General features: G+C 43.9%; 1 protein-coding gene across 5 annotated transcripts in view; it reads left to right on the top strand.

The window, feature by feature from the left end:
- LOC308594732 (cytosolic phospholipase A2 epsilon-like) overlaps window positions 1-24,258 on the top strand; it is a 44,377-nt gene extending 20,119 nt beyond the window's left edge. For 3 of the 5 annotated variants that reach the window (XM_081208140.1, XM_081208138.1, XM_081208141.1), the window contains 15 exons: window positions 15-57; window positions 995-1,058; window positions 1,655-1,818; window positions 3,823-3,903; window positions 4,997-5,034; window positions 5,658-5,793; window positions 7,425-7,561; window positions 9,285-9,507; window positions 10,176-10,290; window positions 12,291-12,428; window positions 13,286-13,393; window positions 15,285-15,482; window positions 19,805-19,971; window positions 20,612-20,798; window positions 22,929-24,258. In XM_081208140.1, coding sequence (XP_081064266.1) covers window positions 15-57; window positions 995-1,058; window positions 1,655-1,818; window positions 3,823-3,903; window positions 4,997-5,034; window positions 5,658-5,793; window positions 7,425-7,561; window positions 9,285-9,507; window positions 10,176-10,290; window positions 12,291-12,428; window positions 13,286-13,393; window positions 15,285-15,482; window positions 19,805-19,971; window positions 20,612-20,798; window positions 22,929-23,149 — 2,020 coding nt within the window. In that variant the 3' untranslated portion in view covers window positions 23,150-24,258. The remainder of the gene's footprint in view (window positions 1-14; window positions 58-994; window positions 1,059-1,654; window positions 1,819-3,822; window positions 3,904-4,996; window positions 5,035-5,657; window positions 5,794-7,424; window positions 7,562-9,284; window positions 9,508-10,175; window positions 10,291-12,290; window positions 12,429-13,285; window positions 13,394-15,284; window positions 15,483-19,804; window positions 19,972-20,611; window positions 20,799-22,928) is intronic. The other 2 variants (XM_081208139.1, XM_081208142.1) reach the window with 2 other exon arrangements.
- The last annotated feature ends 1,056 nt before the right edge of the window (window positions 24,259-25,314 follow it).

Raw genomic sequence — 25,314 nt, 5'->3', positions numbered from 1 at the left:
TTTCTTTTAATCAGGCCAGATTTTCCTGAAAGCCTTGCTACAAATGGAGTACTGGTGGTACGTTCTTTTGTATTCATACCTATTATACCTCTTATTTCTGAAGTTTTATATGGAAAGGTGGGTGTTTGAAATAAATAAGTAAATACTTCCTTGCCCAGGACTGCCGATCCTACCACTAGGCAGCATGAAGTGGGCACCAATTTTGAATGTCATGAGAGGCCAACACATTTGCTGACCTGTGTGATGGCCTCCCTTTTGCTCTCAGACAGCTGTTTGAGTTCTAGGCACAGACAATTCATCCAAAAGACAATTTTCCTCTGTTCCTGATCACCTGAAAGGGTGCCTTTTGGAAATATTATCTGCCTAGGGGAGATGTCTCTTGAAGCCTGTACTCTCACCAATTAACTGATGTAATGAGTGGGTGTGGTTTAAGGAAAATTGCTGTGTGGGCCAAATTGGACCCCTTTGGGGGCCAAGATCGACCTGTGGGCCGGAGGTTCCCCAACCCTGTTCTGTAGCATCCTGGCTCTGACTCTATGGGCCTCAGTGCTGTGGGAGCTGCTTTAGGGGGCTTCCGTTTGCCAGTTCAGTAGTCGTCTGATCACTAGCATCAGACTCAGAGTCAGGAACCTAGTTTGGTGGTGACTCTGTATTAATAATAATAATGATAATTTTATTATTTGTACCTGGCCCATTTGACTGGGTTGCCCCAGACTTGGTGTCTTCGTTACTGCTGGACTCTGGGGTCATGACAGTGAGGAGCCTCCGAGGATAGAACAATATCTCCACTTCAAACTGTTGTTTTCCAGGACTTGGAAAGGAACTATATTACCCTAATTATAACACCTGTAAAGAGCTAAGAGCCTTCAACAGTTTGTAATAAAGGACACTGCCAGGGCATCTGGTGTGAGAATAGAGGTGTATGCTGACAAATGTTACCCTATTTTTTATATGAAATGTTGGAGGTCTGCAGTTGCTGTCTTTTACTTTGCAGTCTCGGGAACTTGGCTGTCTAAAAGTAGAGGTTTATGGAAGAGAAATGAAGAAAAAAGATAGAAGTAAGATTATTAATTCTTTTACCTAGCTAGCTATCAAGCACACAGATGACTTCAGTGCAGCCAGGATTGAAATTAGTATCAGGTTCGTTGAATAAGGACTCAGTATACTTGGATCCAGCTTCAAACTCCATCTCCATATCATGGACTGATTCTTCCCCTGCAGTTGCAATGGGGAAGAAGGTATTATGGTCATCATTGTGCAGCTTTCTCCCCATGAAAACCCCACCCCAGCTCTCCAAACACTTCTTGGCAGGCTGGGCAGCTTTCAGCAAGTTGCTGTCTCTTGACTTGGCCTAGCTCTGTTGTAAGGAGAAACTAGGATAGGCACAGGTATGCTGCCCTGGTCTTGGTGGGAGGGGTTACAAATATAATAAATAAAGATGTACTTCTGTGCAGTGCTTTTTTCTGGGGGTACGCAGAGTTACGCATACCCCTCAACATTTTGTGAATCTAAGTTTGGCCTCATTGAGGGGCAGTATTTCAATATGAGTAGGAAAATGAGAGTACCCCTAAGCATTTTTTTTAAAACGAAAAAAAGCACTGCTTCTGTGTACTTTAACACCGAAGTTCTTTTGTGTTCTCTGCTCTGCACTCAGGAGAAGAATTCACATTTACATTGAAAGGATCCCTTGAAGATACTCAGAGCATTTTACTGGGCGATGGTTCTAGATATGACCCACCAAACTCCGCAGTGTTCCACTATGTCAAGTACTGTAACCCACACCTGGAAGTGGAATTCCCAAAGAAATGCTGCATTTGTGTAAGTAGTGGTCACCCATTTCAAATGCCAAGCTGAACACCATCAATAAAATCTTCAGGCTGTGCTGGCCAGAATACTTAGCACAAGTCAAGCAAATTGCATACTCTTTGCTTGCTTCACAATTTAGTTCTGCTTTTACAATTTGGTTTTTCTAAGGAATGTGGATTTTTTTTTACAAGGACTAGGGGCATGGGGAAGTTATGAATGGCATTAGAAACCAGAAACTGAAATTAGGAGAGAGGCAACAGAAGCTATGGGAAATAGGGAGGGAGGTGGGCACAATAGTGAATGCCCCACCAAACATGGAAGCTGCACCCTATCCTGTAATGCCCAGCTCTGTATCTGGCAAAAATATCACCTCCAGGTTACATATTCGTAATTAGTTTTATGCAGTCATAATGAGGCCATAGTAGTTGGTTTAAAACAAACAAGGAAATGCAAAAGCTGGCCTTTTAAGGATAGCGTGCTCCATTCTACTGTACTTAAGAGATTCCCTGTGCAGGCATCACACATTCAGATGTTTGGAATGCAGCGAGCTAGGTTTAAAGGACCTAGAATCAGGTGCTCCCATATCAATTGCTTATCAGTCAATGCAAAATTTAATGATCAGTTACACTTGATCATAGAGATGGAAGAGAAATTCAGTTCAGTTTGAGTTTAAGGAATCCACTTAATTTGTGGTTTCTGAAATAGTACACAAACCAAAGCACAGTCATCCTGCAAAATGTGTGCTTCTCTGAATTTTGCAGTGCAGTTTTCCAGTCAAGTAATGCGTACCAAAAATGCATCTGCTAGGGTAAGATGTGCATACAAATGCATATATTCATGAAAACAATATAGAAAAAGACATATTAGGAAAAATGGCTTTGCAAAAATGTGTATATTAGGCAAAAATGCACTAACATGCTATTTTAAAAATGCAAACTGGTGAACTATTGAGAACTGAACTAAATATGGGAATAGTGAGAAACAAAGAGAAAATGATATTGACAAATTCATCCATCCCTAGTCATGACCCATTAAAACGAATAGAAGTTAGTTGTCCTATTGCTTTTGATGGGACTTAGTTATGAATATTTAGTAAAATCTTAAATACGGTACATCTGGGCCCTATTATCTCTAATAAAAACAAATGATAACCCCCCCCTCCCAGGAAGCTGGCAATGATTCATTCTGGTGCCTCACTACATTGCTGGTGGGGCTTGTATTTTTATGCTGTGAACTGTCCTGAGATCTACAAAGGGTGGTATACAAAATGAATGAATGAATGAATGAATGAATGAATGAATGAATGAATGAAATCTCCACATGTGGTGGGAATGTACAAAAATCCAGCCTTTCTGGAATTTGATATTTAAAGAAATTAATAAAACAATTGGAAGTCAAACCAGAATGAGCTTTATTAAATATATTTCAAGGCAGCAATCTGGATTTACATAATAAAGAATTAGTAAGCCATTTATTTATTTATTAGTAAGCAACATAACCAGACACTGGAAAGACCTTTCTGGCACAAGATTAGGCAATTGGTACAAAACAGTCTGGGAAATATCCTTCCTTGAGAGATTAACAAATAAACTACAGTTGACATGTTTCCCCTTTGTTTTTGTTTAAACAAATTCATGAACTTATACATTGAGCACTAATAATGAACCATATGCTGTAGATATTACTGCAAATTTAATATGCTATTTTTGTGATACACAAATGACATGCAAAAACTTGGTCTATTTATTTGTGTCATTCATTATTCCTATGATTCTTGTTTATGAAATACAATAAAAAGGTATTCTAATAAGAATAATAATAGGAAAAAATGATGCAAAGGGGGGAATTCTGCGCAGAATTATGTAATTTAATTTGTGCTGTTTACACAATATATCCCTTACTAGTAATTCTGCTCTCAAGTCATTGCAGTAGGAGACAGGCAACGTTTAGGTAAGCAATATGCCTTTTGGTTTTAAAAACATATTGTGTTGTGACCATTTGTTTTTCCTCCTTCAGTGTTCAGATAAAGGGCACACGAACTCCCTAACTTTGCCCTTGAATCAGCTTCGCATAGGAGAGAGAGTGGAAATATCAAACGTGAGTCCTGATTGCAAACAATTTTATTTTGTTTTCTATGTGGGTTGTAGTCCAGAACATCTGGAGAGCACTTGGTCAGGAAGGCTGAAGAAGTGTGCATGCACACGAAAGCCCATACCAATAACAAACTTAGTTGGTCTCTAAGGTGCTACTGGAGGGAATTTTTTTATTTTGTTCTGACTACGGCAGACCAACACAGCTACCTACCTGTAAATGGAGAAAATGTGGTTTAGTAATTTGCTTGTCTGGATTGTAGCTGACCGTTGATTCTTCCAGTGGTGGGATCTGTATGTGCTCAAACCTTTTGTATGCATAGGACTCCCCATTATTTTTAATAGAGAGAGCTGATCCATCGGTCTGAAATAATTTGCATGCACATTTGGCCTTCTGTTGAAATGAATGAAGCAGCCATTTTGCGTGCAGGGAGCCAGTGTAAGTTTGAAAGTAGTTCTGAGATAGGGGCAAAATGCAGTGTACAAAGAGATGGAGATACACAGATACACAGAGATGGACATTGTGGGTATTACAGGTTTGAAATCTGAAACAGGTCAGAGAATGGATAAGCACTGAACCTGCATCTGTGGACGTATTCTTCATAACCTGAAGTTAACTCCCTGAATGGTCTGTTGCATGAATGTTGTAAGTTACTGTTACAGTGGTACCTCGGGTTAAGTACTTAATTCGTTCCGGAGGTCCATTCTTAACCTGAAACTGTTCTTAACCTGAAGCACCACTTTAGCTAATGGGGCCTCCTGCTGCTGCCGCGCTGCCGGAGCACGATTTCTGTTCTCATCCTGAAGCAAAGTTCTTAACCTGAAGCACTATTTCTGGGTTAGCAGAGTCTGTAACCTGAAGGGTATGTAACATGAAACGTATGTAACCCGAGGTACCACTGTATATGCATTTTGTAAAGCATACTTCCCTTGTGTAAACTAAACTGGTGGAGTCCGAGAGCAATGAATTGCAAGACATCACGTTAGGATGGTTCAACTTATTATTTATTATGATCATCAGGTTGGACTAATAAAGGAGGAGAACAAACAAAATTCTTTTGAAGATTATGGAAATCATAACTTTTTTATTTTTATTATAGGACAAAGCATATAATGTATTTGTGACAGCAGAAAACTGGTAAGCATTTTTCTCCTTGCAGTGACTTTGCAGTTCAATCTTTGCCATGTGTGTGTGTGTGTGTGTCTAAAATTTAACAGAATATGCAGCTTTCTGAAATTGCTTTAAAAGTAACCTTCCCTTCTGAACATCCTTCTCTACTTCGTTTTTACAGGTATGCATGTAGTGCTAAAGCAGTTTGTGTAGGAATGGGGGAAGGCATGGGTTCAACTTCTGATGTTTCAAGCTAGAGCAGTTACAATTTTTCAAAATTTGACACAATTTCTTTTTGTCATTTGGATTTTGAACAGATTTTTAAAAATAAACAAAAATAAACTCAGACTTGAATCTAGGATTTTTACTTCCACCTTCTAGATTCTTTAAACTGGTTGGCAGCTCTTCATTGTTTTCAACTTTGGCAGTTTCCAAATATGAAATTTTATAAACTCACCAATCAAATGTGAAATATTGTTCCAAGTTCTTCATCAACTGCTGTTAAATACTGCATACCTTTACATGTCAAATAGTACCAAATACAAATTGTTGACAGCAAACACTGGAGTGCTGGAATTTCTTCAAATCATAATGCATATATTATGTGTATGTAGCTGCTCAGGTTTATGATATGAGTTTGTATCATTTAGCCAGAATGACCTAGACATGCGCTTGGGATTTGATCTATGCCCAGAGGAGCAGGACTTCATTTTTAAGCGCAAGAAATACGTTGCTGCTGCTTTGAAAAATGCTCTTAATCTTCAAGATGATCTGCAGGATGATGAGGTATAATGTCCACCACAATGTAAGATGAGCAGAGAAAACGGTGGCAAAGGGATTCATATATGTCCATGCCACATGTTCATCCATGCATAATAATAATTATTATTTATTTATACCTCGCTCATCTGGCTGGGTTTTCCCAGCCACTCTGGGCGGCTTCCAATAAAGATTAAAAGTACATTAAAACATCAGTCATTAAAAACTTCCCTAAACAGGACTGCCTTCAAATGTCTTCTAAATGTCAAGATAGTTTTTATTTCCTCGACATCTGATGGGAGGGCGTTCCAAGAAGGTCTACCAAGAAGGTCTATTTCATATGGTCTAATTCATGCATAATATCTTACACATTCATGTACTGTATACTATTGTAACATAAAATAATTGTTTGCCGTACACATCTTTAAAGTTAATCCCTAGTGGGAGGAGGATGTGTGGAGAGTTGGGCCCTGAAGGGAGAGCTCTGGAAGTCTAAAGCTCCCCACACTGTGGGGAGGTGTATGGAGACAGAAAAAGAGTGAGAAGCCTAGATTGTGTGAGCAGAAGTTGATAAATGATTCTGTTAAGATTTGTTTGCCCTGGTGTGCATCATTATACACTTGCCTATCTTGAACTGTATTCACCATTGTCAGAAATCATCTTCTTTAGGTCCCAAGGATCCTGAGAGTCCCAGGACTACCTGGGGGGACCTGTACAACTAGCTCTTGGAAATCCCTTTTCACCACAGGACACATTTTCTATCTCATATCCCATAATGTAGAGCTTTCCTGCCTACCTACACCATGTGGTTTCCCCCCCTGTAGTGTATTGGTTCTCTTCACCAGCCTATGGTATTGTACAGTGTTTGCTTCCTGGTTTGGCATAACTCTGAACAACCCAGAATTGCTCTTAATCATTCTTTGCTCTGGCTGTGCTTGCAGCCGACCCACTTATCCTTCTGCCTTCACTTTTTCTCTCTCTCCCTCCTTCCGTAAGAGTATTGGCTTGTCCTTTTTACTCCTTCAGCTTCTGTTCGCCTTCACTCATTAATTTCCTAGGACCCTCACTTCAACACTTCAGTGCCCTGCGTTTTGGGGATGCTGTCAGCATCTGTGTAATGCTCCACAGCTGTTGCCATCTCCCCCAACTCACCTGTGCTTTCATGTGAGCAAGCTGGGAAACAGATAACTTAGGAGGCAGCCCAAGCAGCAGCAGTTCCTGCACCTTCCATTTTGATGTCCCCTCACAAAAGGCCAAAATGAAGCATGGTGCTCAGCAAATGGAAATGGGGAGGGCATTCCATAGCCAAGGTACCAGAACCAAAACCAAGACCCACATTTCTCCTCATTTTGTGATGCAGTTCTTCATCAAAAACTGTGTATCTTTGGCAAAATTGCATATAAAGATGTGTACTAAAATGCTGGAGAATATTGTGAGAACATTTTAAATATATAGATAAATGGAAATGTAGTGAACTCAATTTAAGACTGAGGAAAGTTAGAGAAACTGAAATTGATAGAACCTTCCATCCCTGATGAGGTTTTCGGATATGTGATTAAGCTTTTTTGTTAAAAAAAAAAAGTGTGTGTGATTTTGCTCAGTCCTTCAATCTTCCCACTTCTGCAAATTTGTGAATAACTGCTCTCAAATTTATTCAGGTTCCCATTGTGGCTGTGATGACAACAGCAGGTAGCGTAAGATCCATGATTGCGATGTACGGCAGCCTATTAGCTCTCCAGAAGCTGAATCTCTTAGACTGTATTTCATACACCGCTGGTTTATCTGGCACAACATGGTAAGGAGAACATGGAGCAAAACTATTAGGGATGTATCCAGACCTGCAGAATTTCCTTACAACCTTCTGCCATGGGGTAATCACATGAGGTGACAGCACATTTTATGTGTATCCCTTCAGTTGTTGTTTAGTGTTCAACATCCATGGAAAACTTTGTACCACATGAAATAGAAGCAAGCCTTTCTGTACCTCCCCTGGGTAGCCCCTGCCACTCCTGCTTTGTTTAGCATAACAGTCACTTTATAAAACCAAACAATAAAAAAATTATTTGTGCAATTTTACCAAGGATTTTTTTTTAAAAAAATCACAAAATAAGCCTGGTGACTTCATGGTCCTGATTCAATGGAACCAAGCCTTGTCAACACAACTACCTTCCCTTTTTCAGATTTATTAATTAATGGAAAATATACTCAGTGTGATTAGAAAAACAGAAATAAAAAACGGAGTCTGTAGTTCTAGGGAAATGAAGTACTATATCTATGCATTTCAAACATTGTCAGATGCTGAGACTAAACTGCAATGCAACAGTTTCCTAGTCTTGATATGACCATGGGCAACCCTTTTGAAAAGCTTCCGACTTAAGCAACAACAACTTACATTGTTTAGGAATCTTTAGCAACTTTGAAATCAGTTAAGAGTCAGATGATGATGATGATGATGATGATGATGATGATGATGATTATTAGAGGGTGGGTAACATGACCTTCATTGCTGTTTGCTTCAGATTTGCAAAATCCTTTGAACCAAACAGTATTTCAGTGAAAACTTGTTTTATATATGAAAGTGATGTGGAAACTTATTATGAAAATTGCCTTTGCTTCCCTGGATTGTTGATTGGGTGCAGATGTGTGATAAAATGCTCCTAACTGATTGGCAGGATGTTCCAGATGAGTTGCTCATTGAATAGTCACATCAACTAGGGATAGACCAAGCGTCCCCAAATTTGGCCCTCCAGATGTTTTGGGACTACAACTCCCATCATCCCTAGGTAACATGACCAGTGGTCAGGGATGATGGGAATTGTAGTCCCAAAACATGTGAAGGGTCGAGTTTGGGATAGACAGTTTAGTCTAATTCACTTTCATATGTATTCATTTTAATTCTATTCTGTTCCATTCCTGTTTTAATTTGCATTCCTGCCCCCATAAGAACTCTGAATAACATTCTAACCCAGAAAAAAGACATACAGACAGACAGTTGTGGGGTGGCCCTAGGCCTGCTTTTGACATTTATTTTCTTCTTTTTAAAACAGGTGACAGCATGGCTTCCTCTGAGTGGATTGAAAATGGGGCTGCAAACACTCCTGAGAGCAAATGTCTCTGGGACCAATATGGGTCCTTGAGAGAAATGGGATGTCCTTGTGTCCCATTGCTCTAGGGGCATTTACAGTCTCATTTTCAATGTGCACAGTGGCAGATGCTGTGCTTCCCAACTGCTTGGAGTAGCTATACCTTTTTCAAAGTTGTGCCTTTTTTAAAAAGCACCTCCAGGCCAACTCAAACAATTAGCTTTCTAAGGAAGGACACATTCTGATCTGCACAATAGTCCATGGGGTGCAGATCAGGTGAGTTTGCCTTAGAACGTGGATGCAAAAAATTCCTTGAGCACCCCTAACACGATTAGCTGCCGGTTGATAAGTGGCCATTTGTATTTGCCCAAAGTCTGTGGCCAATTTCAATTTTAGCTTCTCCTTTTTTCTCCTTTTAAAATTTATTTTCCTTAGGACCATGATAAATTTATATGAAGATGCCAATTGGTCGCAAAAAGATTTGGAAGCGCATATCAGTGATGCTCGGAAACATGTCATGAAAAACAAGCTTTCCTGTTTTTCTCGGAGGCACTTAACATACTATGAAAAGGAAATCTGTCAGAGGCACCGAGATGGATATAAGCTCTCTTTTATAGATCTCTGGGGGCTCATTATTGAATCCATGTTTAATGATGAGGTATTGTATTAATACTTTTTGGAGGTGGGTGGGAAGCATAATGTGGGCTGGCATATGGGGAAAATATGAAACAAATTAAGCACAGAAAGGGGAAAGGGTGTTTGCTATTATTTCTTTAATTTACATTGATAGCACACCTGTTGTGAAGAGTTGGGATGTAAACAAGAACACAAGCTTGCATCTAAATATATTAAAACATTGGGCAGTATCCATTGAACCGTTTTCACCATCACAAAGAGATTTAGCTGGTCAATGGAACTTTTCTGTCCTCTCTCTGTATGTCTCCTGTGTGCCCCATACATTTGATCTGGAAGGTTATGGGGGACCCAGAACAGATTTATGGGGTATGCTTGGAGAGGAGAGGTCAGGAAATCATAGAATTGTAAAGTTGTAGGGAACCCAAGAGTCATCTAGTCCAATCCCCTGCAATGAAGGCATCTCAGCTAAAGCATCCATAACAAGATCTCCCAACACTCTAGAGTACTGTCTGAGGTGGTACTGGCAACTGCAGTGGGAAGGAGGAATTGGCAGACGTTGCCTCTCATAGGTAAGGAGCAAAGTCTGGGTCTGACCCAAGATGAGGATGCCAAGATGTATTATGACAGGTTCTTTGTGAAATTTATTTGGGTCAATGTCTCTTCTGCTGACTGCTGCTTTTTCCCAAACAGCCCAATCATCACAAGCTCTCAGATCAACGACAGGCTGTGAATCTGGGTCAGAACCCACTTCCCATCTACCTTGCTCTCAATGTCAAAGAAAGATACAGCACTCTAGATTTTAAAGGTAGGGACAAAATTATATGAGCTTGCTTCAAAGGCGGGGGTCCAGGCGAAGACTATTGGTTCACATTTCCCCACTAATAGATACTAAATCTCCTGGCGATGGTGCAGCACAGATTGTGTGTTGTGTACATTTTTATACAGAATTATACCTTTGTTTCAAAATCCTAAGAGAATCCTTGGATCTTGAGCAATTAATAAGTCCTGTTAGTCTTTGATACCACATTGAATGCTCTTGAGTACTCATTCTCCCTCATTTTAGGCCTGTTCTATACTTGAAACAATGGGACATGGGTGGCGCTGTGGGTTAAACCACAGAGCCTAGGACCTGCTGATCAGAAGGTCGGTGGTTCGAATCCCCACGACGGGGTGAGCTCCCGTTGCTCGGTCCCTGCTCCTGCCAACTTAGCAGTTCGAAAGCATGTCAAAGAGCAAGTAGATAAATAGGTACCGCTCTGGCGGGAAGGTAAACAGCGTTTCCGTGCACTGCTCTGGTTCAGCAGAAGCGGCTTAGTCATGCTGGCCACATGACCCGGAAGCTGTACGCTGGCTCCCTCGGCCAATAAAGCGAGATGAGCGCCGCAACCCCAGAGTCGGCCACGACTGGACCTAATGGTCAGGGGTCCCTTTACCTTTATACTTGAAACAATAATCACATGGAAAGTGCTCCCATACAGTGATAGCCCTGTGTACTGGCTTACTTTGTAAATTACTCTTGTTGCACAGAGAGTTTCCACTTCACTGTCAGCTATAGATGAAGGTGACCCATTTAGGAAGGTGTAGTAACACATTATGGCTGCCATGTGGAGCAGCTGCTGCATGAATGCTGTTAGAGAGATATTTTAAAAAAAATTAAAAAATTGTCCAGTAGCACCTTAGAGACCAACTAAGTTTGTTTTGGGTATAAGCTTTCGTGTGCATGCACACTTCTTCAGATACACTGAAACAGAAGTCACCAGACCCTTATATATAGTGAGAGGGTGGGGAGGGGTATTACTCAGAAGGGTCGTGGGAATGGGTGATTGGCTGATAGGTGTAGAGTTTCTGTAAGAGGGACGGTGAGTTGTGATTTCCAAATCCATTGAAACAGTTAATTATTGTCAGAGCTGCTTCCAGGTCCCAGCTCACAGAGGACCACGCTAGCCGGTATTACTGTACAAAAGTCTTTATTGAGTTACAAGTTCCATTTTCAAGCCGCAGCGTGCAGCTCTACGTCTTAGAAGCTAGACCGGCGAAGCTCCGTCTGAGTCGCCGCCTCCTGTACACCAACTTAATACTCTAGCCTTACTCCACCTCTTCCGTCTTTCCTTCCTCCTCTGGGTCCCTCTGCCCCCCGTGGTCTCTTCCTTCCTGGACTCTTCTGACGCCGACCCCCCGGACTCTGCTCCCTCTTTGCGGCGGGCTTTAGGACCTGGCTCCCTATCCGGACTGCTTACTGTGCCGCCTTCCTGTGCATTTGAACTTGGCGCGCGCGCGCAGCCTTCGACCTTCCTCTTGACCGTTTCCTCGCTCCCCGATGGAGGTGTGGCCAATCCTAACTCCTGCCTTCCCGCTTGCGGCGAGCCGCCAGCTCCCGATGCCTGCGACCCCTCCCCCCTACTGTGCTCTGGTGGGGAAGCTGGTCCCGATTTCCAACTGCTGCTCTCTGAGTCTCCTCTGGTCCCTTCTTCCTGGTGTGTCCCCCTAGGCGCCCCCCCTGTCCTGACCATTAGCGCCCCTTTCTGTGAATCTTCCGATTCACTGGAAAGACTCGGAGATCTCGGGCCGCTGTCATCGCTCATATTTCCTTCGGATTCCTCCCCCTCGCTCTCTGTTTCCTCCCTTTCCTGTGCCTCTGCTCCTGAACCCCTGACAATTATGATTATCATACAGAAGTAGAATGCAGATTTTATTGCAATGTTCCCTACAGTGTAATTATTACATCATTCATTTATTAGATTTCTTACCTGTCTTTCACAATAATTATAATGTACTTAACAAATATTTTTATATGGTTGTTTGCAGAGTGGGTGGAATTTACTCCCTATGAAGCAGGCTTCTTGAAATATGGAGCTTTCATTAATGTGGAACATTTTGGAAGTCAGTTCTACATGGGCCACTTGACAAAGAAGCTGCCGGAATCTGAGCTCTGTTACATGCAAGGTGACTTATTATTATTTACGAAATTTGAATACCGCCCTTCATCCACAGATCTCAGGGTGGTTCACAACATAAAAATACAATATAAAAGCACAAAATACAATATGCAGTATAAAAGCACAAGATAAAAACAAGAACAAAAAAAACCCACAAAGAAATAACCCCTCTCCCACAAATACATTTAATAGAGATATAAAATGTTAATCAGCCAAAGGCCTGGTTAAAGAGGAACATTTTCGCCTGGCACCTAAAGGTGTATAATGAAGGTGCCAGCTGAACCTCCCTGGGGAGAGCATTCCACAGATGGGGAGCCACTGCAGAGAAGGCCCCTTCTCGTGTTGCCACCTCCTGGACCTTTTGTGGAGGAGACACACGAAGAAGGGCCTCAGATGCTGAACACAGAGTCATATGGAGAGAGGTGGTCTTTGAAGACCTGAACAGAGATACCAACAAAATCTATATTGTTTTAGTTGCCTGTATTTTGAAATTGACTCCTTACCACTCGCACAGGTTTTTTTTTGTACTATATACTCATTTTTCACACATTACTGATGGGAATGAGAACTGCACTACAGGCTTTTTTCAGTTCTGGCACCTCTCAGATGGGCACCATTGCCATTATAAAAGAATAAGGGAGGCATTTGTGATGAGATCTGGCACCTTTTTCCCCTAGAAAAATAGCACTGATGACAGGAAATAGTAAACACAGTCATTAGTAAAATATTAGTGAACATGATATCCATTTCAAAATAAATGAAAGAAACAAATGCAACACCCTCTTTACCATCACCTGGAAATTACATCAAAGCTCTGAGATCAAATGGTTTTTATTTTACTTTTGCATTTTCTATGCTTCTCAGGCATGTTGAGTAATATATATTCCCAAAGCTTGCTGGATGCATTGTACTTAGCTGACTGTTCAGAAGACTTCTGGCACAGGTGGACAAGAGACAGAGTGGTGGATATTGGTCAGTAGAACATCATTTCTTCTTTGGTTAATGTATCTTGGGCTCTGTCATGAGCCACGCAGCACTGTTGGGATCAAGCTTGGGTGGCTCTGAGGGAGGAGGAAGAAACAGGGAAAGAGCTGAATTTGTGGGACATGGGTAGGAGGAGTGGGGGTGCGGCGGCGAATCTCTCCAGTCACTTTGGAAGGGAGAGCACGATGCTGACTCTCCCCTCTGACCTTCCTGCAGAGCAGAGAGCCTTAGTGGAGACTGGGGAAGACTTTGATCAGCTATGGCAGGAGCCTGAATAGGCGGCTGCAGTCTTGTTGCCTATAACTGGGCGCCACCTTCACAGATGGGAGCAGATACAACCACCCCACAAGGCTAGAGAGTCTCAAATGACCACTCCATACCTCCTTTTAAAAGCTTGGAGGGGGTGGGAAAGTTCATTGGGACACCTGTTCCTGAACACTGGAATTGTGACTCTTGAGCACTGTGTCTACTGCTGAGCCTGTGCTTTTACCTGCTTAAATAAAGATATATTTCTTCCAAGTAAGACATTCTGGGAAGATCCACATCATACATTTAAAGTGCACGCAATGCACATTTAAAATGCACAACTTCCTCTCAAAGAATCTTGGGAACTGTGATAGCAGGCAACTCCTAGGCGCCAAGGTCCCTTCGCCCTCCCCAATAAAATATTTGAGGGGACTGAGCCCCCACAAAGTTAATGGCCATTGCCCTTCAAATGGTACAGGTGAGCTCAGTCATGTGATCAATTATGCAGGGTGGGGCTTACCCGCCCCTTGCAATATTTTATTCATGTTGGCACCCCTGGGAACAGTAGTTTGTTAAGGGTACAGGGAAGGGTCGGTCTGTGAGGAGGAAACTACATTTCCCGTGGTCTTTAGCAAACAGTTGGATCTTAGATTTGTTATAATTTATAGTTAAATGCCATGATTTATAGTTAAATGCCTAAAGCTAGTAAATTATTTTGGCCTATTTTGGATCATTAAAGTAGAGGATAATTTAGGGGAGTGGGACTGTATGACATAGAGGTTGCTTAAAAATGGATTGAAGAGTAAACAGACTAAAGTATAGCCCTATCTGATTTTAAAGACACACAGCAAAAACATGCCTTTAAAACCTTAAGTATTGTTAATAGTAAAGGTAAAGAGACCCCTGACCATTAGGTCCAGTCATGACCGACTCTGGGGTTGCGGCACTCATCTCTCTTTATTGGCCGAGAGAGCTAGCGTTTGTCTGCAGGCAGCTTCTGGGTCATGTGGCCAGCATGACTAAGCCACTTCTGGCAAACCAGAGCAACGCACGGAAACACCGTTTACCTTCCTGCCGGAGCAGTACCCATTTATCTACTTGCACTTTGACGTGCTTTTGAACTGCTAGGTTGGCAGGAGCTGGGACCGAGCAACAGGAGCTCACCCCATCGCAGGGATTCAAACCACTGACCTTCTGATCAGCAAGTGCTAGGCTCTGTGGTTTAACCCACAGCACCAACCGTGTTCCGCCGCTGTTAATAGTAGTAGCAATAAAAAGATAAAAAGGTAAAGGACCCCTGGACAGTTAAGTCCGGTCAAAGGTGACTATGGGGTTGCAGCGCTCATCTTGATTTCAGGCCGAGGGAGTGCACAGAAACACCATTTACCTTCCTGTCGCAGAGGTACGTATTTATCTACTTGCACTGGTGTGCTTTTGAACTGCTAGGTTGGCAGAAGCTGGGACAGAGCAATGGGGATTTGAACCACCGACCTTCTGATCAGCAATCCCAAGAGGGTCAGTGGTTTAGACCACAGTGCCACCCGCTCCCTCTAGTAGCAGCAGTAGCTGTATTGGTACTATCAAGGTGCATTTTGAGTAAGGGATCTAAACAAAATTGTCATGTGTTCCACAGAAGATGATACTCTGCCCAGCATGCCTCGCAGGCCAGATGTGCAGCCAACACGCCTCTTCACCCCCAGCGGAAGCCTCACTGATGTGCTTAGAGATGTTGTAACAATGCGGCCAATTGTTGCAAAATATGGCAATTTCATGAGGGGCCTCCAAGTCAACGATAAATATTTGGAGAATGACAGGTTTTCAATGTGGAAAGGTAATTCCTTTGCACTAGATTACCCAGATCTCTTCTCTCCCCCCACTTTTCTTTTGTATTGGATATGTCTTATAATCCTGTCACATATTTCTCAGCTGAGGAGAAACAGCTAATCCTCTGCCTCCTTGGTCAACAGTTGCCAGCTCCCAAGTTAGCCTCCACTTCTTTTTCCATCCACATTTCAGTTAATCAGCCTCTTTGCCCAGTAGTGGTGGCAGGGCAGAAATAGCCTCAAGATGGTGCTGGGCATATGCCTTGGTGCACAAACGTTCCCTGATCAAGGGCCACATCCTCTTCACAGAATCCTAGAATTGTAGAGTTGGAAGGGATCCTGAGGGCATCCAACTCCCTCAATGCAGGAATCTCAACTAAAGCATCTATGACAGATGGCCATATAATATCTGCTTAAAAATCCCAAATGAAGGAGAGTCCACAACCTCCCAAGGGAGTCCATTCCACTGTTGAGCAGCTCTTACTGTCAGAAAGTTCTTTCTGATGTTCATTTGGAATCTCCTTTCTTGTAACTTGAAGCCATTGGTTTGGGTCCTAGCCTATGGTTACCAGATTTTTTTCAATGAATCCGGGGACAATTTTTTTTTTTTTTTTTTTGGAAGCTGAGTAGCAACAGAGAGTCAGTAGTGGAATTGGTGAGGCAAAAGACCCTGGGTCCCAGCACACATGCATATTGTATAAAGGTGCAAAGCCCTTCTTTTGGTATATCTGCTGCCCAGTGAGCAGTTTCTCATTCTTCTACTGACTTCTATTCCTTACTTTCTTTTTATATTTATGCAGTGTTATTTTTTTTTTTATGCTGTAACTGGATTTTTCTCTAAAGTGAGCTAAGTTGAGCCTTGCTAGGGACCTAGCAAAGAACTGTAAAATTTATGCCTTAGTACAGTGTTTCCCAACCACTGTTCCGCGGCACACTAGTGTGCCGCGAGATGTTGCCTGGTGTGCCGTGGGAAAAATTAAAAAATTCGAAAGAATTTTTTTTTTTAAAGTCAAATTTTCGATTGGGGCGCCGTCACTAGATGACCCCTGGGGTTCCCTCCCTCCCTCCCGCTCTGCGCCTCCCTCCTCCTCCTCCTCCTCCTCCTCCGGGGAGGCCCTTCCTGGCTCTCGGCCAAGGCTTGGCGGCTGCCACTCACTCACTCACTCGCCCACCCGTCCCTCCATCCCGGCACCCGGCCTCTCCCCCTCTGTCCCCGGCATGGGGGCTGCCGGGATCCGTAGTCCCCTCGCCCTTGGGCTCCGTGCCCGCGCGGGGTGCGTGAACTACGTTTCCCAGCGTGGCCTGGCGGGCCGGGCGTTTTGTTTGAAGCGCTCTTCTCCCGGCCATGGAATGAGCGCAGCGGCGGCGGCCGGGCGGGCAGGGGCTCTTCCGCGCAGACCCCGCGCAGCCTGCCTGCGCCCCCGCGGAGATCGGGCGGCAGGATGGAGCCCGGGGATCCCCGCGGAGGCGGAGCGGCGGCGGCGGAGGCTGCCCCCCAGGTAGGGCTGCGTTGGGGTGTGTGTGTTTATTTTTGCAATGCTGCATCCGCGCCGGAGGGGACGCATCGGACCGTGGGGAGACCCCTTGGCGGGCGTGCAAGGCAATGCATGTGTGCAGGCGTTGCATGGAGTTCAGTGCAATGCAATGGCAACGCGGCGCCCTGCATGCATGCATGCAACTTCCACCGGCGCTCCGGACTTGGCAGGTGAGGGGGGTCCCCAGTGGGCGGCAGAGAGAGCCGGGAGGGCGAAGGGGAGCCGGGGGGGAGCAGCGCTGCTCCCCGAGCCGAGCCCGGGGGGAAACTTCGGCGTCGTTGTGCCGGGTGTTGGAAGCGGAGGCTGGCGGGGGCCCCTCACCTGCAAAACCTGGTCGCCTCTCGTGCATTGCATTCATCGCCCGCTTTCTCCTCCAAGGAGCTCCCGGGGGCGCGCGTGGTTCTCCCCGTGTTATCCTCGCAACAACAGCCCTGCGAGGTGGGTCAGGCGAGTGGCCCAAGGGAGCACCCAGGGATTGTCCTGGCCAGGTGGGGTGATTTGAACCCTGCTCTCTGCCCGGTCTTCGTCCTCATTTAGCCCCCACATGTGCATGACTGTGCATGACTGAGGTTTTCCCCCCTCGTCTTGGCTATGGTGTGAGTCTGTGCTGTTAATTAATGGGGTTCTGCCTTCGGAGAAGATGAGCCAGCCCTCAAGGAGGTGATTATGTAATTTGCTAGCAATTCATGTCCCTCCCGGCGTGATGCTGCGCGCTGACGTCACGGGGCTGTAATGGTGGTGTGCCTCGAGATTTTTTTCATGAAACAAGTGTGCCTTTGCCCAAAAAAGGTTGGGAAACACTGCCTTAGTAAACCTCTACTAAAGATTTATCTGCATTCTGTGTCTTTTTGGAACTCACACATCTGCCAAAGATCTGCTACGCTGCTAATCAAGCAATGGTTAGGGGTGTCCCAGGGATTGGGGCACTGGTTCCTCACAGCTGGTTCTACCTCTTGCTTTAAACATAGCCAAAGAAAGCCTTTTATTATTATTTTTAACCTCTCTTGCAAACCTGAGCTCATTCTGAGCTTTGGCTTGCCTGACCTTCTCCCTGCAGCTGTTGGCTACTCTTGTACTGTAAATGCCCTTCTTAAATCTCAGTTCTCCTTATGCAGCCACACTGATTTTTTTAGATGCCTCCCAATTTTCTTTCTTATTGGAATTGTCTGCATTTGTGCCTTCAGTGGTTCACCTTTAGGAAACTCCCATCCATCTTGGACTCCCTTCTGTTTGAGTATTTCTAATCATGGGATCTCACCCAGTAGTTCCTTAACCTTTTTGAAATCAGCCTTCTTAAAGTGCACATCCAACTACACTCAGCTTTCCATTGCCTCTTAAAATGAAGCTCAATAGGACATGATCCCTTCCTCACAGATTTCCCAGTACGTCCACTTCATTGATCAGTTACTTCCTGTTGATGAGAACCAGGTAAAAGATAGATGATTCCTTTGTTGCTTCTTCCACTTTCTGGGAAATGAAATTCTCATAATTACAGGGAGAGTATTTGTTGAAAACAGATACAACAGAAGTGAGATTAGACTGGGAATGCTAAAACAGAGCATGTTTGGAACCTGTGCAGCCAGTCATTCTTCATTTCTTCCTTGACTGTTCTCCCTTCTTGTTCCTTGCACACCCAGAATACATCATGCAGATACATTACATTACATTAACAATTATTCTGAGGTTCAGGCTTTCCAGAAACACTTCACGCTTGTCTGTTTCCAAGAACTGGAGTAGCAAAAGAAGAAACATAAGGGAGGCTTGTAGGAATGGCATTACAACTACGTTGTTTTAGTCATAGTGACCTGGGGTCCTTTTTGGTTATTTAAAAGATGAACCTAGGGAGTGGTGTAGTGGTTAGAATGTTAGACTAGGACCTGGGAGACCAGGGTTCAATTCCCCATTCAAACATGAAGGGTGGCTTTGGGCCGGACACTCACTCTCAGCCTAACCTCTTGTTGTGGGAATTAACTGGGGAGGCAGTGAACTATGTACCCGACCTTGAGTTCTTTGGAGGAAAGGTGGGATATAAATGCAATGATTCTTTAAAAAGAAATTTTTAAGCAATTCAAAACAAATATTTTGTAAATGTATTAACAGAAAAACAATCATAAGGCATGGGGGAAAGAATTGCTGTTGATAACATTGCTATACTAATAAGCACAATTTAAAATGTTTATCTCTCCCTCTCCACTAACCCTACAGCAGGATGCATTCCGGTTTCTCTGAATTTAATCTGCTAGGATTTAGTATCAACTATACAGTGGTACCTCGGTTACAGACGCTTCAGGTTACAGACTCCGCTAACCCAGAAATAGTACCTTGGGTTAAGAACTTTGCTTCAGGATGAGAACAGAAATTGTGCCACTGTAGCACGGTGGCAGCGGGAGACCCCATTAGCTAAAGTGGTACCTCCGGTTAAGATCAGTTTCAGGTTAAGAATGGACCTCCAGAACGAATTAAGTCTTAACCCGAGGTACCACTGTAAAGGCAAACTAAGTTAAGTAATTTGGGGTCTCAGGCACATAGCTTCTTTCTTGATAGGTCTATCATTGCTTTGTTGGATCAACTGAAATTTCAAAAGTTGAAGGAAAAAATGAAAGTATAAAAGGTACCTGTTATCAAAAGAGGCATCTATGTAGAGAATATAAAATATGAATAAGTAAATTAAGGTTGCACTGTAGTATCATTAACCTGTTAATGATACATAATTAATTGAGTCCTCCTGGTCTTTAATAACATATACGAATTTTCTTTGCAACATTGCATATAAAGCTAAAGAATTTGCCTTTCAGATACTGTACTAGATAATTTCCCCAACAAATTGAATGAAACACCAGAATATTTGGAACTGACAGACACAGCTTTTTTCATCAATACCAGCTGTCCACCGCTTCTGAGGCCAGAGAGGAAAGTGGACCTTATTTTGCATTTAAATTATAGTGGAGGATCACAGACATTGGTGAGAAGAGTCTTTTTATTATCTTTAGCAACTTGACCATAACCATTCGTTTTTTCATTAATTTTTTACTTCAAATATTAACAGAAGACTGGAAGAGCTTGAAAATGAACTTGAGCTATGCCATATAGTTATTTGGTATAATTTCACATTTGATACCAAAATGGATTCTTTTCTTCTTCTTCCAAGTACGACTGAGACATATGGAGTAATGCTGGGGGGCAGGCAGGTGGTCCCCATTTCTCCCTACCACCAAAGATCTAGCTTCAGCTTTTTACACAGTCTTCTTACATGGGAAGTAATGTGGAGAAAGATGGCTTTGCTTTCTAATCCTCAGTATTTTCATGGAAAGAGAGTGAGAACAAGCAAAAGAGAAACAGCCCCTGGGAGAGGACAGTGGACGTCCTAGACAGACCGGACCTTGGACAATTATTATTGTGTCCTCCTCCTTCATCACCATTTTATAGACTCATAGTGCTAGAAAATCTGATCCACCTACCTATGCCAAGACAAGAGTACCCATACCCCAAATATCCCTGATAAGTGCCATATCATCCTTCTAGTGCAACTACTAGCTTTTGAGAAAGGAAAGCTGTAACCATATCTCTTTGGGTTCTGATGTTGTTCATGTTTAATGCTCTAGCCATTGGATCTAGCTACAAAATACTATGCGGAGCAGGGCATTCCATTTCCCAAGGTTGTGCTGACAGATGAAGACAGGAAGCATCTCAAGGAATGCTACCTCTTCGACAAAGCAGAGAGTCCAAAGGCTCCCATATTGCTGTATTTTCCCCTGGTTTGCGATACCTTCCAAAAATACAAAGCTCCTGGTGAGTAAAGAAGAACAATAGTCTTCCTGAAGACAACATGACTTTCTTATCTGCTTATTTTCATGACTGACACCTACACACACACACACATGCACACACACACACACACACACACATATATATATATGGACGCGGGTGGCGCTCTGGGTTAAACCACAGAGCCTAGGGCTTGCTGATCAGAAGGTCGGCGGTTTGAATCCCCGCGACGGGGTGACGTCCCGTCGCTCGGTCCCTGCTCCTGCCAGCCTAGCAGTTCGAAAGCACATCAAAGTGCAAGTAGATAAATAGGTACCACTCTGGCGGGAAGGTAAACGGTGTTTCCATGCGCTGCTCAGGTTCGCCATGCTGGCCACATGACCTGGAAGCTGTACACTGGCTTCCTTGACCAATAAAGCGAGATGAGCACCGCAACCCCAGAGTCGGTCACGACTGGACCTAATGGTCAGGGGTCCCTTTACCTTAATACACACACACACACACACACACACACACACACACACACACAGTGGTACCTTGGGTTAAGTACAATGGCACTCTATGCTGCCCAAGTGAAAAGCCACTGCTCAATTTGAAAAGTGTGTTGTCACTTTGGCAGTAGCAAGTGCTGCAGTGGAAACAAAAGAGCAGCTCTGGGTGTGTGAGGTGCTGTCCTCCATCTGCATGGTGGCTGTTTGGGTCATGGACCCTGGGTTCTATGTAGCATCCTCACTTCAGTCTGTCTTCTTTTGTTCCACTGGCTCATCATCTTTTATCCCCAACCCAGTCTACTTTATCAAATCTTCCTTCTAGCTTCTAGCCTTCAACTTCTAGTCTTCAACCCATTCACTCAGCGCTTGTTGCACTGCTGCATTAAAAACCGAGATGAATGTGGCAGATGGAGATCTTCTCCCCGTCATTATAAATACATACAAATATAGACCATGAACACAATTGCCCAACCATCACAACCTCAAATTGGTTTCAGTTACCTTCAAGATTTTCCTCATCTCATCCATTCTGACAGCATGTTTTACCAAGACGAGGTTGTGTCTAATAGCCTAGTAATGGGCAGAGATTTCTTGCCAGTTTCTCACCAGAAACTGAAGTGGCTGAGCAATTAACAGGCAGGGATGAATATGCTCATACTCTCCTCTCTGACTCTTTGAAAAGAGGCATTACACACCCACACACCCACCTCTCAACTTAGTTCAATGTTCTAATGAAATTAGAAGTTATTGACCAGGGAATGGGGGGGGGGGGCTTGTGACTCCTCCATATATTGTTGGACCCACCAGCCCCAGCCAACATGGTCAGTGGTCAGAATAGTGAGAGTTATAGCTCAGCTGTGATGGCCTGGGAATCTGATTCAGAGGCTGAACCGGAGGAATCCCAGCCTGCACAGGAGTCCCCGCCTCCAGGGCCTGCTGAACTGGGACAGGGCCTTGATTCTGAAGCGCCTGCACCTGTGCCAGATCCTCAGGAGCAGGCACCAGGTGAATCCACTCTGGCTCCGGAGGTGGTTGAGGACTCAGTGCCTACAGGTGAGTCTCCCCCTGGGTCCAGTAACCCTTCAGCCTCTCCTGAACTGCAGAGGCTCAGGGCAGAGAGGCGAAGGGAACTGGTTTCCCCCAGGAGGAGTGCTCGCCTTAAGGCCAGGAGAGGCGGGTCTCCTGGGGGCCGGGGCCGCCCCAGGCCGCAGAGAAGATAAAGGCCAGTCAGCCCAGTCCCAGGTTGCGGGAGCAACGTCGTTGATGAGCTGTTTCGGCCAGCATCCAGTCCTGTTCCCCCAGAGTTCCTGTCCTTGCCCGGCTTCTCGCTGTGGACCCTGCTTTGCCCGAGGAGGACTGTCCGGCGACCCTCAACTCAGGTCCTGGACCTCGCCCCACGGTAACCTCCCCCCTGGACCAGCACATCAACAGCATCTAGGGTGCCAGAGGTTCCTCAGCTCTGATTTATTTAGGGGTGCCATTTTCTGAAAATCCTGATGTTGAGCTTATCCACACACATCCCACCCCCAGTTCCTGTCTTTCTCCTTGATCTCAGTGCGAAGTAAATTACTTATTTTACTGATTCTACTAAAATGGCAAAAAAGATAACTGCATATCATATGGATTATAGCACACATTATTTCCTTCCATCTTGTTTCCATAGGTGTAGAACGCAGTCCTAGTGAGATGGAGGAAGGCCAAGTTGATGTCAGCAGCACCGTATTTACCCCATTTGCTACTGGTGCGCTGCAGTATTCAGAGGCTAATTTCAACAAGCTGTTAAATTTGACCGACTACAATATCCTCAATAATCAACATATGATTCTTCAGGCTCTGCGTACAGCAGTACAACGAAAGAAGCAGCAAAAGCAACAGTCTCTGTGACTCTCTTCTTAACACTCTCCAAATGTATTTTCTGCATTTTCTGTCACTTGCCAGTATTACAGAAATGGGAACTTGCTAATTATTATTTGTGATTTATGTGCCCCAAGTGTACCAAGGTGCTCTGTTATTTTGTTTGCATACAAATATGGTAGGAAACAAATTGGGAGATAGTGACTGAGAGACATCTACTCGCAATTGGTCACCAATGAGGGGCTGGAACATGGTTGTCTTAGGCTCAGGTCCAGCACTACAGAGGCTTTGCTAAAATATAGACCTGAGTTATATTGCCTCAGCAACCGAAGCTTAGTGACAAAACCCATTGACAAAATATGAATATCTATAATAGGCCTCTAAGTTTCAGGTCTTAGGTTTTGTTCATAAATGCATGATTGTCACTTGATGATGGCAATATGAAGCAGCCATTACCGATCAAACAAACCAGAAGAGAACTCCCCTCTCACTTCATATCAACCCAGATACAATACCTTGAAATGGAGAAAGTTTACATGTTCAGCGCGAGCTCATTGACTGAGACCAATATGTTATCAAGTGATGTACATACAATGTGAATTTGTTCTCAGTATCTTCTAGAGATATGATATTGGTTTTCAATACTTTAAACTATCATGAAGCAATGGAGTGTTCATATGTGAATCAGCCTTCCCTATGTGAAAATTCAGATCGAGAAATACTGTTATGAGTTTGGGGGGTGCCAGACCTCTAAATTTCTGGATCCAGTTAAGTGCTAAAAGCTAATCAGGCCAGGCTAGCTTCCTGTGTTCAGGTAATTGCCTGGGCGAAGGGCCATTAAATGAGAACAAAGGAAAAGGTGACAGACCATTAAGAAAGAAAAAGAGAGGGGGCTCTGGGCCAGATGGCGAATAGAAAGTTAAAAAGACAAAAGTCAGAGTTTAAAGTGAAGTGTGTGTAATGTCGCCTAGAGGTAAAGTTGCAGGCTAGAAAGGAAAAAAGGGCAAAGCACAGTATTTGAATCCAAGACTGTAGCTACGGGAGAAGCCAGAGCCATTTTGGGGTGTTAATTCTGTGAATGCCTCCATTGCAGGCTCAGGTTTTATATGTGTGTAAATAAACCATATATCTTAAAGATACCACTGTCTGTGCTGTGCCTCATTCCCAAAAGGAAACACGAACTCTGGGTAAGTGCTTGGAACCCCTGAAATCTTGCACAGCTCAGAGATTGGGGTGGCATGCAACCATATATATTTTTTAAAGTATTATGTTTACAAAGTTGTGATTCAAATAATTCATATAAACTTGTAACAAAGAAAAGAAATACAAGAATGGGAAATCCCACCCCCAACCATAATTTCCTCATATATTATCATGATCACCAAAAAGATTACAACAAGTAAATAAGGATCATCAGCACAATCTTAGCTTCAATATGCACAGCTACCTGGAGACCTGTGTTAATTCTCTTTCCACAGAATAAGATAAGATGAGCTTTAAGGCTGACCTTGGGCCTCACTGTCTGTGTCATGCCTAAGACCACTAGACATATAACCCCCAAAGGATCATGCATCTTGAACAGCTATATGACTGGGAGAAAGATGGGGAGAAGCCACCAAGTTTATACTACAAAGCCAGGATGCATTCCCACCAAAAAATACACATTTTCTTTTGTTGGTTGACCTCAGCATTGGATGGGGTGGTGGTGACATGGCATCCAGCTAACCCTTGGTTGGTTGTGTCACTGCTGCTTACCGAGGATGGCATGGTGCAAACACATCAGTGGAGCCAATTTGGTGCTCCCATTGGTGCATTGGCTGCCTTGCCACCCCTTGCCCCTCTCCTCTGGCACTGTGGTCTAAACTACTGAGCCCCTTGTGCTTGCTGATCAGAAGGTCAGAGGTTTGAATCCCCACAACTGGGTGAGCTCCCGTTCCTCTGTCCCAGCTCCTCCTGCCAAGCTAGCAGTTCAAAAGCATACCAGTGCAAGTAGATAAATAGGTACCACTGCGGCGGGAAGGTAAGCAACGTTTCTGTGCACTCTGGTTTCCATCATGGTGTTCCATTGCACCAGAAGCGGTATAGTCATGCTGGCCACATGACCCAGAAAGCTGTCTGTGGACAGATGCCAGCTCCCTCAGCCTGAAAGCGAGATGAGCTCTGCGACCTCATAGTCACCTTTGACTGGACTTAAC

The sequence above is a fragment of the Podarcis bocagei genome, assembly GCF_964188305.1.
Source record: "Podarcis bocagei genome assembly, chromosome: 1".
Classification (NCBI taxonomy): Eukaryota; Metazoa; Chordata; class Lepidosauria; order Squamata; family Lacertidae; genus Podarcis; species Podarcis bocagei.
This window is presented reverse-complemented; position numbering and strand designations above follow the sequence as displayed.